Source organism: Motacilla alba, chromosome 8 (assembly GCF_015832195.1).
Source record: "Motacilla alba alba isolate MOTALB_02 chromosome 8, Motacilla_alba_V1.0_pri, whole genome shotgun sequence".
NCBI classification, from domain to species: Eukaryota; Metazoa; Chordata; class Aves; order Passeriformes; family Motacillidae; genus Motacilla; species Motacilla alba.
Window position 1 is genome coordinate 2,072,822 of NC_052023.1, and position 12,864 is coordinate 2,085,685.

General features: G+C 57.9%; 1 protein-coding gene across 1 annotated transcript; it reads right to left on the bottom strand.

Annotated features, from left to right (window-relative positions):
* Positions 1 to 2,541: 2,541 nt before the first annotated feature.
* On the bottom strand, positions 2,542 to 4,374 carry FOXD3 (forkhead box D3). Its single transcript, XM_038144351.1, has one exon. The coding sequence runs from the start codon at positions 4,229 to 4,231 to the stop codon at positions 3,023 to 3,025; it is 1,209 nt and encodes a 402-aa protein (XP_038000279.1). The 5' UTR covers positions 4,232 to 4,374; the 3' UTR covers positions 2,542 to 3,022.
* Between the last annotated feature and the right edge of the window lie 8,490 nt (positions 4,375 to 12,864).

Genomic DNA, 12,864 nt, shown 5'->3' on the forward strand with positions numbered 1-12,864 from the left:
GTGGCCCGCGGCTGAGGGAACTTCGCCGGGATATGCTGCTCCCGGTTCTCCCGGGCCTGCCGCTCCCGGTCCGGCTGGGGGGGCTGCGCCCACTCCGCTGGGAGCCGGGGAAGCCACTTCCGTCCCGGCTGCAAACGCTCCCCTATTCGGGGACCGACTTTTGACACCCCCTGGACTCCCGATCCCCGCCGGTAGTTCTGCGGGACCCGCCGGGACCCCCCATCCTGCCGCCCGCTGCAAGAGCGCGCCCGGGTCGGTGCCGTCCCGGGCGGCTGCGGGCGCCGGGGGTGCTCCCGATCCCCCGAGTTGCACCGGGAATCCCCGATGACTCCCGGCCCCGGGGGTGCTGCCGGCTCCGAGGGTGCTCCCGTCCCCCGGAGGTGCTCCCGACCCCGCGGGCCGTGCGGGCGATGCCGGTCCCCGCGGATGCTCCGGGGGTGTTCCCGGATGCGGGTGCTGCGGGGATGCTCCCGGTCCCGGGGGTGCTCCCGGCCCCGGGGGGGCGCGCCCGTTCCCCGCGGGTGCGGCGGGAGCTGCCGCGCCCCCCGCAGGCCCCGGTGCGCCACTGCAGCCCCGCCGCCACCGGGAGCCCCCGGCTGGGGCACGGCCCCGCCGCCGCTCACGGCCCCGCGGCTGCGGGCAGCGGGCAGCTCCCGCGGGGAGGTGGCGGTCAGATGGGGGGCTCATCCCGGGGTTCCTCCCGAGCCCCGCGCCTTCCCGGTGCCGCCCGGCCCCGGGAGCCGCCGCCGCCGCTTCCCCGGGAAGGGCTTCTCCTGCGGGCCGCTGTCCCCGGCGATGGAGGGGAAAGCGGGGGAGAGAAAGAGAGGCCGGAGGTTACGGAGGGAGAAGCGGTTCCCGGAGAGAGGCAGCGGGCAGGAAAGTTGCCGGTGCCGCTGCCGCCGGCGCGCAGATGCCGAGCCCAGGCATTGCTGCTATGTGGGGAAATATGAGCGAGTAATTTTATAAGTAACAAAGGCTGGGGAATGGAATGAGCCCCTGTTATCCGGTGTCCTCTGGAAGCCCTGGATCAGCAGCTTCTTGAGCCTCGCAGCGACTCCGGGCAGAGGCTCCTTTCTTTTTTCCCAGGGGATCGGCTAAATATAGAAACCCCCCCGATCGCACGAATCACCCACCATTTGCTGTTTGTGTAAAACCGATTAGCCAGACACAACTGTGAAACAACTCGTTCCTCTGACACCGCCACGCACCGCCACATTCCGCTCCGCGGGGTTCCGCGGGGCCGTGGGTGCCCGCGGAGGGCCCCGCGTATCCCCGCTCCCTCCAGGTTCTCCCTGTCCTCGGCAGATGATTAGCGAGTCCTTATTTATAAAGTTCAAACGATCTCATCACCGGGGCTGCTCGGTTTATTTTAGTCTATGTATGCGGAGGTATAAATATTTACTTAGGAAGAAATAATATTTACTGCTTACCAGGAAAGCAAGGACACTTTTATTTATATATTTATTTTAAATCCACGGCTGCCAGAGGGTTGTTGGAGGGGAAAGAAGCGCCTGGTTCAGCTCCTCCCGCAGCCGAGCCTGCCGCATCCCGCATCCCGCCTGCATTTTACGCCGCCGATTTTCCTAACAAAGACAACGGATTATTTGAGCGGAAAAGCAAAATCCACGCCGCTTTTCCAAGGTGACAAAAATTCAACTTTGTGAGAGGGAGATAATAAAGCACCAAACACTGTCAGTGCACAGGAGACACCAACATCTCACCAGGCTCAACCCCCCGACGCGCCGCTTTAAATATTATAACGCTACATATTCATTCCTTTTTTTTTTTTTTTCATTTTAACGGTCTCCTTATTTTAGCCCCGAAAATACATATAAATATATACATATATGTATGTATATTATTTTTAATTTTAACAGCTGCCAGTAAAGCTGAGTTATTGGGAATTAACTGGGAAAGGCCGATCCTTTCCCGGGGGAAGAACCGCTGCTTTAACCCCGATTATTTTCCTGATCTAAACGAAAGATCCGCGCTCGGACACCGCATGGCCACGGCCTGAATATATATATGTAATTTTTCCCCTCTTAAATAAATAGTAATCATTGATTAAATCGACCCAACGTGTTTTATTTAAAATAATTTCCCTTATAATTAGCCCAGACCGCAGACCCAAAGCGTACCTATTCCGGCCGGGAATGCCGCAGCGCCGGGATGTAGTGTTGAAGTCAGGCCGAGAAAAATTAATATATTTAGGGAAACATCACGGCGCGCTCGCGGGAGTCTCGGATCTGCCGGGGAAGGTTAAATTTTGAAGGAATCGGGCTGATGGCGGCCCCGCCGTGGCGGCCGCTCCGCGAACGAGCAGGGCCGGGCGCGGTGGCTGCGCGGCCGCGCACGGCGCATCCCGAACCGGGTGGAGGGACCGAGGGAAGCCTGCCCGCACCGCGACCGGTGGAACCCGAAGCTCCGCGGCACCGGAGAAGCGGCGCTCCGCGGCAGAGCCCCGAGCGCGCCTCCAGCCTCCGCGGCCGCGCAGCCCGTCCTGCGGGCGGGGGTCACAAAGACACCGCTCACACAGAGACGGGCAGAGCATTTTAAAAATTTATTTACAAAGTTGTGTACAACACGAAGGGATAACATTTAGAATACATATATTCATTCATATATAAACAGACTTCTATAATAGAATGACAGCGTTTTTCCTCCTTTTTTTTTCTCTCCAAAATTCTCCTATTTTTTTCCCTGTTCGTTCGTTTAATATTTAAAATTTCCCCCGCTTATTTCTTTTTTTATACAATTTCTTTTTCTCGTTTGTTCGTTTATTTCGGATAAAACCGCTCGGAGCGCCGGAACCTTCAAAAAAAGTGAAAGTTCGCGGCTCCTAATCGCGACCGTCATTTTCGCCTCTTTAGAAAAATAAAAACCCCGAAAGCAACGTCAGTGATTTTTGATACAAATATGTACAAGCGGCGGTGGCGGCGGCCGGTGCCCGCTGCTGCTCCGGGTCCGGGCGGCCGCGGAGCCCCGAGGGGGCGGCCGGAGCTCCCCGGGGCGCTGCCCGGGGCTACTGCGCCGGCCACTTGGCCTGCACGGCGGCGGCGGGGGCCGCGGGCTGCAGGAACTGCCCCGCGATGATGTTGGTAGGCACGCTGAGGATGGGGGCGATGGCCGCCGTGGTCCTGGCCAGCGCCAGCGGCTGGTGGGCCATGAGGGCCGACTGCACGGTGACCGGCGGCCGCAGGAAAGTCTGCGCGCTGGCGGCCGAGCTGGCGGCAGGGACGCCGATGATGTTCTCGATGCTGAAGGACGGGCGGCTGCTGGGCTCCGACTTGACGATGGAGCCGGCGGCGCCCAGGCTGTTGAGCTGCAGCTGCAGGCTGGGGCTGAGCTGCGAGTTGAAGGCTTTGCGGCTGAGCTCGCTGGACGGCAGCAGCGGCACGGCGGGCGGCAGCATGGGCCCCACCGGGGGGATGTAGGGGTACTGCAGCGCGGCCGCGGCCGCCGCGGGGTGCGTGTAGGCGCCGGGGTGCAGCCCGTAGGGGCGGCCGTAGGGTCCGGCCAGGCCGTAGGCGCCGAAGCCCTGCATCATCAGCGCCGTCTGGTCCCGCAGGTGCTCCTGCTGGTGCCGCTTGAAGCGCTTCCTGCGGCGGAGGAAGCTGCCGTTGTCGAACATGTCCTCGGACTGCGGGTCCAGCGTCCAGTAGTTGCCCTTGCCCGGGTTGCCGGGCTCCCGGGGGATCTTGACGAAGCAGTCGTTGAGGGAGAGGTTGTGGCGGATGCTGTTCTGCCAGGCGGGGAACTTCTCCCGGTAGTAGGGGAAGCGGTTGCTGATGAACTCGCAGATGCCGCTGAGCGTCAGCTTCTTCTGCGGGCTCTGCAGGATGGCCATGGTGATGAGGGCGATGTACGAGTAGGGCGGCTTCACCAGGCTGCTCTTGGGCTTGCTCTGCCCCGCTGCCCCACCGCCGCCGCCGCCGCTCGCCCCCTCCTCGCCGCCCCCCTTGCCGCCCTCGGCCGCGCCGCCGGGGGCCGTCCCGGCCGGGCTCCCGCTGCCGCTGCTGCCGCTCTCCGCGCCCGCCTCCGCGGGCAGCGCCAGCTCCGCCGCCTCGTCCAGCGGCAGGCGCGGCAGGGCGGCGGGGCTGCCGGCCTCGCCCTCGCTGTCCTTGCCGGGCCCGTCGTCGCCCTCGCCCACCACGTCGATATCCACATCCTCGGCCGCCGGGACGGCGGGGCCGGACATGTCGCTGGCGCTGCCGCCGCCAGACAGGGTCATCCCCGCTCGGCGGACGGGGCGCGGCGGCGGCGGGGCCTCCCGCCCGCACCGGGCTCCCCCCGCGCCCCGCTCCCGCCGCTCCTCCGACCGGCCCCGGGGGCTACACCCGAGCGGCCCGGCTGCGCCCCGCGGCGCCGTCCCCGCGGGGCATGGGGCGGCCGCGCCCGCTGCTCTCCCGTCCGCGGGGCTGCCCCGGCCGCCCGGTCACCTCCCGCCGCCGGGCATCGGGGCTCAGGCGGCGCCGCCGGATCCCGCCCGCCGCGATGCGCGCCCGGGGGCGCCGCGCATGGGGCCGCTCCGCGGGCCGCCGCCGCTCCACCGCTCCGCTCCGCGGCCGCGCCGCGCACCGCTCCGCCGCCCTCCGCGCCGGCTCGGCTTTTTTTTTTTTTTTTTTTTTTGTGTTTCCTCTTCTCTCTTTCCTCCTCTCGTCCGGCTTTTTTTTGGCCGCTGTTTTTTCCCCCCCTCGGCGGAGGGAGGGGACGGAGCCGTCGGCGGCCGGGCGGGGCGGGGGCAGGAGGCCGGGGGTCGCGGGGCCTCGCTCGCCACTTTGGCAGCGCGGCGGTCCCGACTGCCTGATAGATTACTTTCCCGTTAAAGATATACTCGGAGGCGGCTCCACGTGACCGCCTGACGTCAGGCGCCCCGCTGTGAAGTCATGCAAAACTCGAGTTGTTTCATGGACTGTCAACAAAGACCGGCGGCGGCTCCGCTCTGCCCGCCCCGACGGGGCCCGACGGCACCGGCATCGTCCGCCCCCCGCGGAAGCGCTGCCGCACCGGGGCATCGCCGCTGCCGCTCTCGGCGCGCCGGGCCCGGAGCCGCCGCTCTCGGGACGCTCGGCGGCGCAGGCTCAGCGGATGCGCCGCCGCAGGAGCGCTCAAAAGCACCAAGTTTGGGCTTTGGAACCACTTTTCCGTGGGTTTCTAATTTTTTTTTAATTTTTTTTTTTTTCCAGCGGCAGCAGCACCAGCTGGGAACGGAAGACCAGTGAATAGCTATTGATTAATCTATTAGGTTAGTTGCAGGGAGAAATAAAAAAGACGTAAAATAACAAAGGGAAACTATAAATAAAGAACCTTTTAGCCCGTTACTCTTTTTTTTTTAATCTTTTTTTTTTTTGCTTTGCTTTTTTTTTTCTTTCTTTCTTTTTTTTTTTTTTTTTTTTTTTTTTTTTTTTTTTTTTTTTTTCCTCCTTTCCAGAGGTGTTAACGACTTAATCATTGCGGGCTTTAGCATATGAAAAAGTAGGAAATGAGGGAGTGTGTGTGAATGTGAGGACCGTATTGCCGCGGCCCCAGGTAAGCCCCGGCCCGGGGAAAGGCGCCCGGCGGGGCGGGAGGGGGCCCGGCCGCCCACCCCTGCCCCGGTGCGGAACCCCCCGCCCGGGCCCTCGGCCGCGGGTGGCTCCCGGGGTTTGGCTTTTTAATCCGTGCCGCCGAGCCCTTCGCTCTGCTGCTTCCCGCACGTGTTGTCCGATTTCGGTAAATACAATTAAAATAGGGAAATGCCCCAGGAGTCAACGATTTCCCAGGAGCGGCGCTGCTCTAGGGAAAGCCGTTCCCCTCCTCGCCCCAAAACCCATCGGGGCTCGGAAGGGCCGCCGTCCCGGCCTCTCGCAGAGCCTCTGCCGGGCCCGGCCCCGCGGGGAGGATGGGGGGACCCTTCCCGCGGGGCGCGGAGCCGCTTTCCCCCTGCGCTCCGTTCTTGCGCGTCTCCCACAGGATCTCCGCGGCCCGTGGCCTCCGCACCCGCGCACCGCCCGCTGTCACACGCGGAGTCACAGGGCCACACGCTCACTCACACACACGCGCTCGCCTCGTGTGTCACCCGGCGCGCCGCACAGGCGCTCCCAGGGAAAAAAAAGAGGAAAAATCCCAACTCCGCAGCCCCCTGTTCCATTTGTTGCGCTTTTCTTCGGCACAATAAAAGTCAAATTAATTGATTCGTATTATTAATTACGGTGCTTAGCGTGAAAAGAAACGTTTCCCCTCGATTAGGGCTCTATTGTGCTAAGCCCGTGTTCAGTCACGGCTGCCGGCTGAGCGGGGCCGCCCCGCTCCGCGCCTCTCCGCGCCCCTCCGCGGGCGCTGCTGCGGCTCCCAGGCCTTCACCTGCTGAAGTTTCGGGCACCATTTCGAAGCCCATCCCGTTGGAAAGCATTCAGGAGCCCACCCGGGGGGGAGAAAAGCTTTGGTAAAAATCAGGAAAGTTTCCCCCAAATCAGCCGGGAGCCCCCGCACCCACGGAGGTTCAAGGGCTGGAGGCGAGCGGGAGCAGGAGCTGCGTCCTGCAAAGCGATAAAACAATTAAAGCAGCTCCCGTGGAGGTGGAAACCCACAATAATGACACGGCCAGAAATAGAAAGTGGGCGCCCATATAGACAGATAGATTTAGCAACAGGAGAAAAACAAACTGTATCGTCCGGATCGATACGGAGTCAAATAGAGACACGGCAGCGCAACGGGAAAAGGGAGGATGGAATAAGTTATGATAGAGAGGGAGAAATTAATTACAACTCAATTTGATTCTAATATGGGAGAGCAAGATCCTGGCTGCGAAGCGAGTTAAAAATAAATCCGGAGGCTGAGCCTCGGGGGTGGGGGGGATCGTGGAGGAAAGACAGGGCTGGGGCAATTTCTGCTTCTGTAATCGTTTTAAAGGAAGGAGAAACCAAAGGTGTCCCCTTTCAGCTCCTTAAGCCTATTACTTTCACTAATGAGTTATATAAATCGTTGACCTGACCTGGATTAAACCAGCATTGTCGTTCGGTACAAACGTGCGGGGGTAAAAGGGCTCGCAGGAAAGGGGCTGCGGGTGAGAAATCCCTGTAAAATAAACACATCCAAGGGAGGGGACACGACAGGGACACGCAGACGTCCCCCGACCGCTAGGACCGGGGTCTGGGCCGAAATGGGGCGAGCGGCGGGGCCTGGACGCCCCTTCAGCAAAGCTTTTCGCTGGAGATGTAGATTATTAAATATATGTAATTTTCTCCCTTTATTATTAGGCCTCTATTTGCACGTGTTTGATTTATTTTTTTTCTTTCTTTCTTTTTTCTTCCTTTTTAAAAAAAAACCGTAATAAATCGCTCGTAAACCCGGCAGACCTCAGCGTAAAACGAAATTGGTCATGTTTCCAAAACGGTTTCGGATTTATTTGTATTGGAAATGTATAAACATCCATTCTGTAAAAGGCAACACGTTTAATTAACGATGAGAGAGCAGTTAGGGGCAGAAAGCTAGTAAAATTGTGTGATAAATTTATGGCATTGTTAGCGTGCTTTTAATTATGGCTATTATGTTAATTATTTCACATTAGCATGGAGTTATCAGCAGCATGTCAGATTTAATCAAAACGAGCCTTTCTCTCGAAAACTGTGCTTTTCATTCGCCGCGAGGAGAACGGGGGGTCCCGAGCCGAAGCCGCTTCCCCCCTTCTTTATTTATTTAAAAATAAATAAATGAAGGCTTTTAAAAAGAGACTTCCCGATGAAAAGAGTGGCTGGACGTGATCCGGGCTGGTGCAGGCGGCAGATCCCTTTAGGCTACAGCGAGCAGCGCAGGGAGGCTGAGGAGAGAAGCGACGCTCTTGTTTTTTAGGAATTCACCATTTTCACCCCCTCCGGAGAAGGCATTTTATCATTTTGGATCATTCTGTCAAACAATATGATGTCGCTCATTTTTATCTGTCCCGTTTTACAAAGCCCCCGTTCACGCTGCTGGCCAGGACAACGCGCCTCAGTACAAAAGAATAAAAGAGACAAGCCGGGAGGATATGGGATCGCTGCACGGATCAAAAAGGAGGAAAGAGGAGGAGGCGTGTGCGAGTGTGAGTGCGTGTGCGTGCGTGTGTGTGTGCGCGGTGGGGCTCGCAGCGGCCCGGGGCCGGCTCCGTGCCCGGCGCTGCCCCGCAGCTCCGCGGCTCCCGCACACGCTGCGCAGCCCCCGGGGCCGCTGCTGCCGGGGGGAGGCGAGCCGCCGCTTCCCCAAAGGCTTTCGGAGCTTCCTTGCAGAAATGAGAAGAATTAAACGTAGAGAGATACGAAGAGAAATTAAAGCCCGCAGGTGCGCCGGCAGCCGGCCGCGAGGCGGGCGGCGGAGTTTTGGGGGGCTCCGTCCGCGCCGAGGTGCGGAGCGGCCCCCGCCGCGCCCCGCGGCCCCGCGCCCGCCGAGAGCCGCGGCCATCGCTCCGCGCAGCCCCGCGCAGCCCGCCCGGCTCTGCCCGCGCCCCCTCCTCCGGCCGGCCCCGCTCCCCCTTCCCCACGGGAGCGGGGGGCTGCGACCACGGCAGCTGCTGGCTTATTTTTAGAGCATTTCCATTCCTCCGGTTAATTTTAGATCGATCCATTATTTAGCCCCGGTTCGCCTTTAGGGAAACCCAAGCTGGGGGCGGCCGGCGCTCCGCGGCCGCGGGACTTTCCCCCGTGCGAGGTGCGCGGCCGCGCGGGGGCAGGCAACTTTGGGGATCCCCCCTCCCACCCTGGGCGCTGCCGGAGGGACGGGGGGCCGCGCCCGCGGATCCTGCGCCTCCCCCGGCTGGCCCGCGTGTCCCCGCGCTGTTTGCGCGCCGCCTTCCCCGCCGAGCTTGGGTTTCACCAGGCGCGGGTTTCCCACGTCCTGCAGCCTTTTCCCCTTTGGGAGACACCCCCAAATCCACCCCCGCCCCTCCGAGCGGGGCCGAGGTGCCGGGGCTGCCCCGGGGTCCGGCCCCGCTCCCCGCCCGGCCCCGGGGGAGCGCGGGCGGGCGGGGGAGGCGCGAACCCCCCGTCCGGCCCCTCGGGGGGACGCGGTGCAGGTGCGGTTCGTGTTTCTGAGGCGCACATGCTCCCCCCGGGCAGCCCCCGCCGTCGGGGCCGGGGAGCGGCTCAGCCCCGCACCGCGTCCATCCTCCCACCGCCCCTGCGGCTTCACCCGGAGCCTCTCCCTGCTCCGGATCTAAACAGCAGCCGAACGCCGCGCCGGTGCAGAACCGCCGATCGCCTTCAAATTGGGGGTCGTTTTCCTGAAGGCTCGTCCTGGCGCTGGTCATTGCCTCCCCGGTGCCTGTCCTCCCCTGGGAGATGGCAGGGCGCAGGTGGAGGGGCACCCGGCGGTGCTGGCTCGGCTCGGCTCGCGGGGAGACATCCCCGATTTGGATACAGGCAGGAAAACATCCCGGGGAGCTGGCAAAAACAGGCAGCAGCACTCAGGTGTCCCAAGGTATCCTCTTGGGATCCACAAAATAAAATCGAAAGGGTCAGAAGAGTGGAGCCTGGTACAGGTTAGAGATTTGGGTGCTTTACAAAGCAAGGAGAGAGCAAAATTAATCAAATAAGTTCAAATACAGAATTATTATTAGGCAAATGAGGCTGCGTGAGCAGAGGAGCTCTGCCGCCTTTTGGGCAAGAGGGCTGCAAAGTTAGCTGAGACCTGATTTGAAAAACAAAAAACAAAAAACACCCAAACATTTGGCCGTCGTTCAATCAAAATTCGTTTGTTCTTCAGATTCTCATTTTGCAAATCCCCACTCTAAACAAGTGGATATTTATTCCCAGTTTTGGCTGCAAGCACCTGCACCCACTCTGCAGTCCCACGCAGCCCTGGCATCCAGCAGCACTGATTTCTGGAAGGGCCCTGCTCGTGTCCCAAACCATCTCCAAAAAATGGCTAAAACCCATCCCCTAAACACTCTGGCACATCCCTGCCCCTGGAGGAGGCTCCTGTACTGTGAGCCGCAATAAATACACGGGAGCAAAAATCAGAGGCAAAAAAAATTCCTTTAAATTTGATTGATTCGAGTTCGTGGAGGGAAGGAATGGGTGGGAAGGGGTGACCCTGGCCAGGGCTGTGGGGGGAGGCACAGGGCAGCCCCCAGCCCTGCTCCATGCACGGCAGCAATATCGGGGTGAGACACGGGCACCCCCAGCTCATCCCCCAGGGAATGGCTGCTCTGGGAAGGGATGTGCTTAGGCCACCCTTGCTCCTTCAAAACCTGGGGATTCGTCCATTTAGGGATGGAAAGGGCACTCTGGAGAGGCTGAGGAGAGAAGATTTTATGTGAAAATGAGGGGATTTTATGTGAAAAAGCCCTTATTTATCTGAATAAATCAACACCACAGAGTATTTTTTCCTTCATGTCTGTGCGGCCCGAAGGGATGGTGCAAGTGGGGCCGGTTTGGCAGCAAATATGGGGACACGCCTTCAGAGGGGGGATGCAACACAAAAAGAAGGGACACGACTCAAAATGAGGACCCACAGAGAGGCAGCAGCGGCAGCTCCTTTCACACCACTGTCCCGGCGGGTTTTGGCTTCGCAGGTAGGCAGGAGGTGTGAGGGAGACACAGAGACACAGCAGGGCTGTTTTCTCAGTTATTCCCCTGGCCAGCGAGATGCAAATGAAGACGCTAAGAGGATTTCCAGGGCTGTGAGGAAATCCCTTTGCTGAAACTGGGAGCTCTCCACGGGCTGCCCCTGTGCTCCTGGCAGCACTTCACTCACAGACACCCCGTGAGATTCCCCACGCCGCGAGATCCACCAGCTGATTTCATTCCATTCCTCAGCACAGCCAGGACATCGGTGGCAGCCAGCTCCCCCTCCACGCGCTCTCCTGCTTCCCGGGGCTTTGTTTGTTTGTTTCCAGCAGGATAGTTTTGCGAGCCGCCCCTCTGGCTCGTGTACAGCACCCTCGATTCCCTTTATTAAGCGCGGCAAGACAAGCGGTGAGTTATGGCTGTTGTTAATAAAATTACTCCGCTAATATTTTTCCCCAACACGTGGAATGTTATTGATGGGTCAGGGATGGGCCCATCCCGAGGCACGGGGCCCATGCATCACCCCAGCTCCACGTGCACCATCCAAATGGGGCCTTGGTGGAGCGTAAGTGGTGCACAGGCCTTTTATGGGCCTTCTGCAGAACGGTGAATTTTACCCAAAATGCAGGTTAAAACCCATGTTAGGTATTAATGTAATCAGGTCCATAATCTCTCTATCAAAAACTCCCCAAGCACCTCTTCACCTGCTAAACCAGGTAGCTCCTTATCTGGAGAGTGCTGTAACACATTCTAGGGGACTTCTTGGTTGTTTTTGGGAAAGAAAATATGCGTTGCTCAGTCCCTGCAAGTCCTGGCTTAGGGCAGAGCGTGGGGAGTCACCAAAGGGCCATCCTGACCTGCCAGTCCAACATTTTCCTCCTCCTCCATCTTCAAACACAGAATGAAATGATCACAATTTTTCTATGAAAACTTGGTGACCTCCACAACCATCTTGGAAACAGAAGTGCCAGCTGTAGAAGGAAAAAAATACTGCTTTATTTCCACCCTCCACCCCAATACATTTTTTGAGACCAAAAATTATCTCTTTTTAATTTTTTTTGGGGCAACACACTTCCAGGAGAGCTGCAGATTCCTTCCCCCATGAAGTTTTATCAGCTTCATTCATCAGGGCATTTCTGCAAATTCCATTTAGATCCTTCACCTTATTAGAGGTATTTTATTAAACCTTTTATTAAAGTCTTTTAATGCCTTCCAGGGCTTGTTGTAAAACCCTACTGATTTCAGAAGCTTCTGGATGAGCTTTTCCAGCACTTCCATGTTGAGAGCACATGCTGGCAACTTAGCTCCTGTCTAGGACAGGACAGATAAAACCAGGGAGGTTTTAAACTTTGGCCAAAATCATTAAAGGGTGGTATTTCCAATTAAAAGTGGAGGATGTGAAGAATAAGTTTTTATTCCCTAAAACACATCAATATTATTGTTTTTTTGTTGGATTTCCTGCTTTTGCTCAGGTAAGAAAAATTTCCAAGAGGAATTCCAGCTGAGGAAGTGATGAAACATGTTGAGCTAGGTCAGGCAGTATTTGCAGTCTGTAAATAAAGATTATTTAGAGACTCTTGTTAAAGTATTCTGTGATAGAAGAGTTCAACAGGCATTTTAAAATGGATTCTGAGCAACTGGGCAGAGAGAAAATATGTCTGTGGGACCATGAAACATTTATCTGTCCAGAAGGAGACAGGGGAAAAAAAAAGCCAGGAATGATCTATCATAAGGGAGGAAATCTGCACCTCAGCATTTGCCAAAATGTCTTAATTGCTTTGTAAACTCATCTAAATAAATAAAACGTGGAGGGCTGTCTGGGCTCTCTGCTAAGGAGCAGCAAGTGTTGCCTGGGGATAAAAATCTTAATCCTGCCCAGGGCTGGGCTTGTGCCCAGTTGGGGACTGGCTGCTCCTGGGGCAGGAGGTCGGGATGTGCTCACAGGGCTTGGAGCAGGTTCTGGAGGTGGGGAGTGATCCCTGCCCCAGCCCTCGGCCACAGACAGGAAACTCACACCCATCGTGGCTCCTCTTTGCTTGTTTTTCTCCTGGTGAAAATGGCTCTGTGATGCTCACAGATAATTCACTTTCAGGGTTTGCGCACCATGGCTATGAGAGGGCTCCTTGGCTTGAATTAAAACTTTCCAGTTTGTGTTTTTCCTGGTGAAAATGGCTCTGTGATGCTCACAGATCATTCACTTTCAGGACTTGCACGCCATGGCTATGAGAGGGCTCCTTGGCTTGAATTAAAACTTTCCAGTTTGTGTTTGTGTTTTTCCTGGTGAAAATGGCTCTGTGATGCTCACAGATCATTCACTTTCAGGGCTTGCACACCATGGTTACAA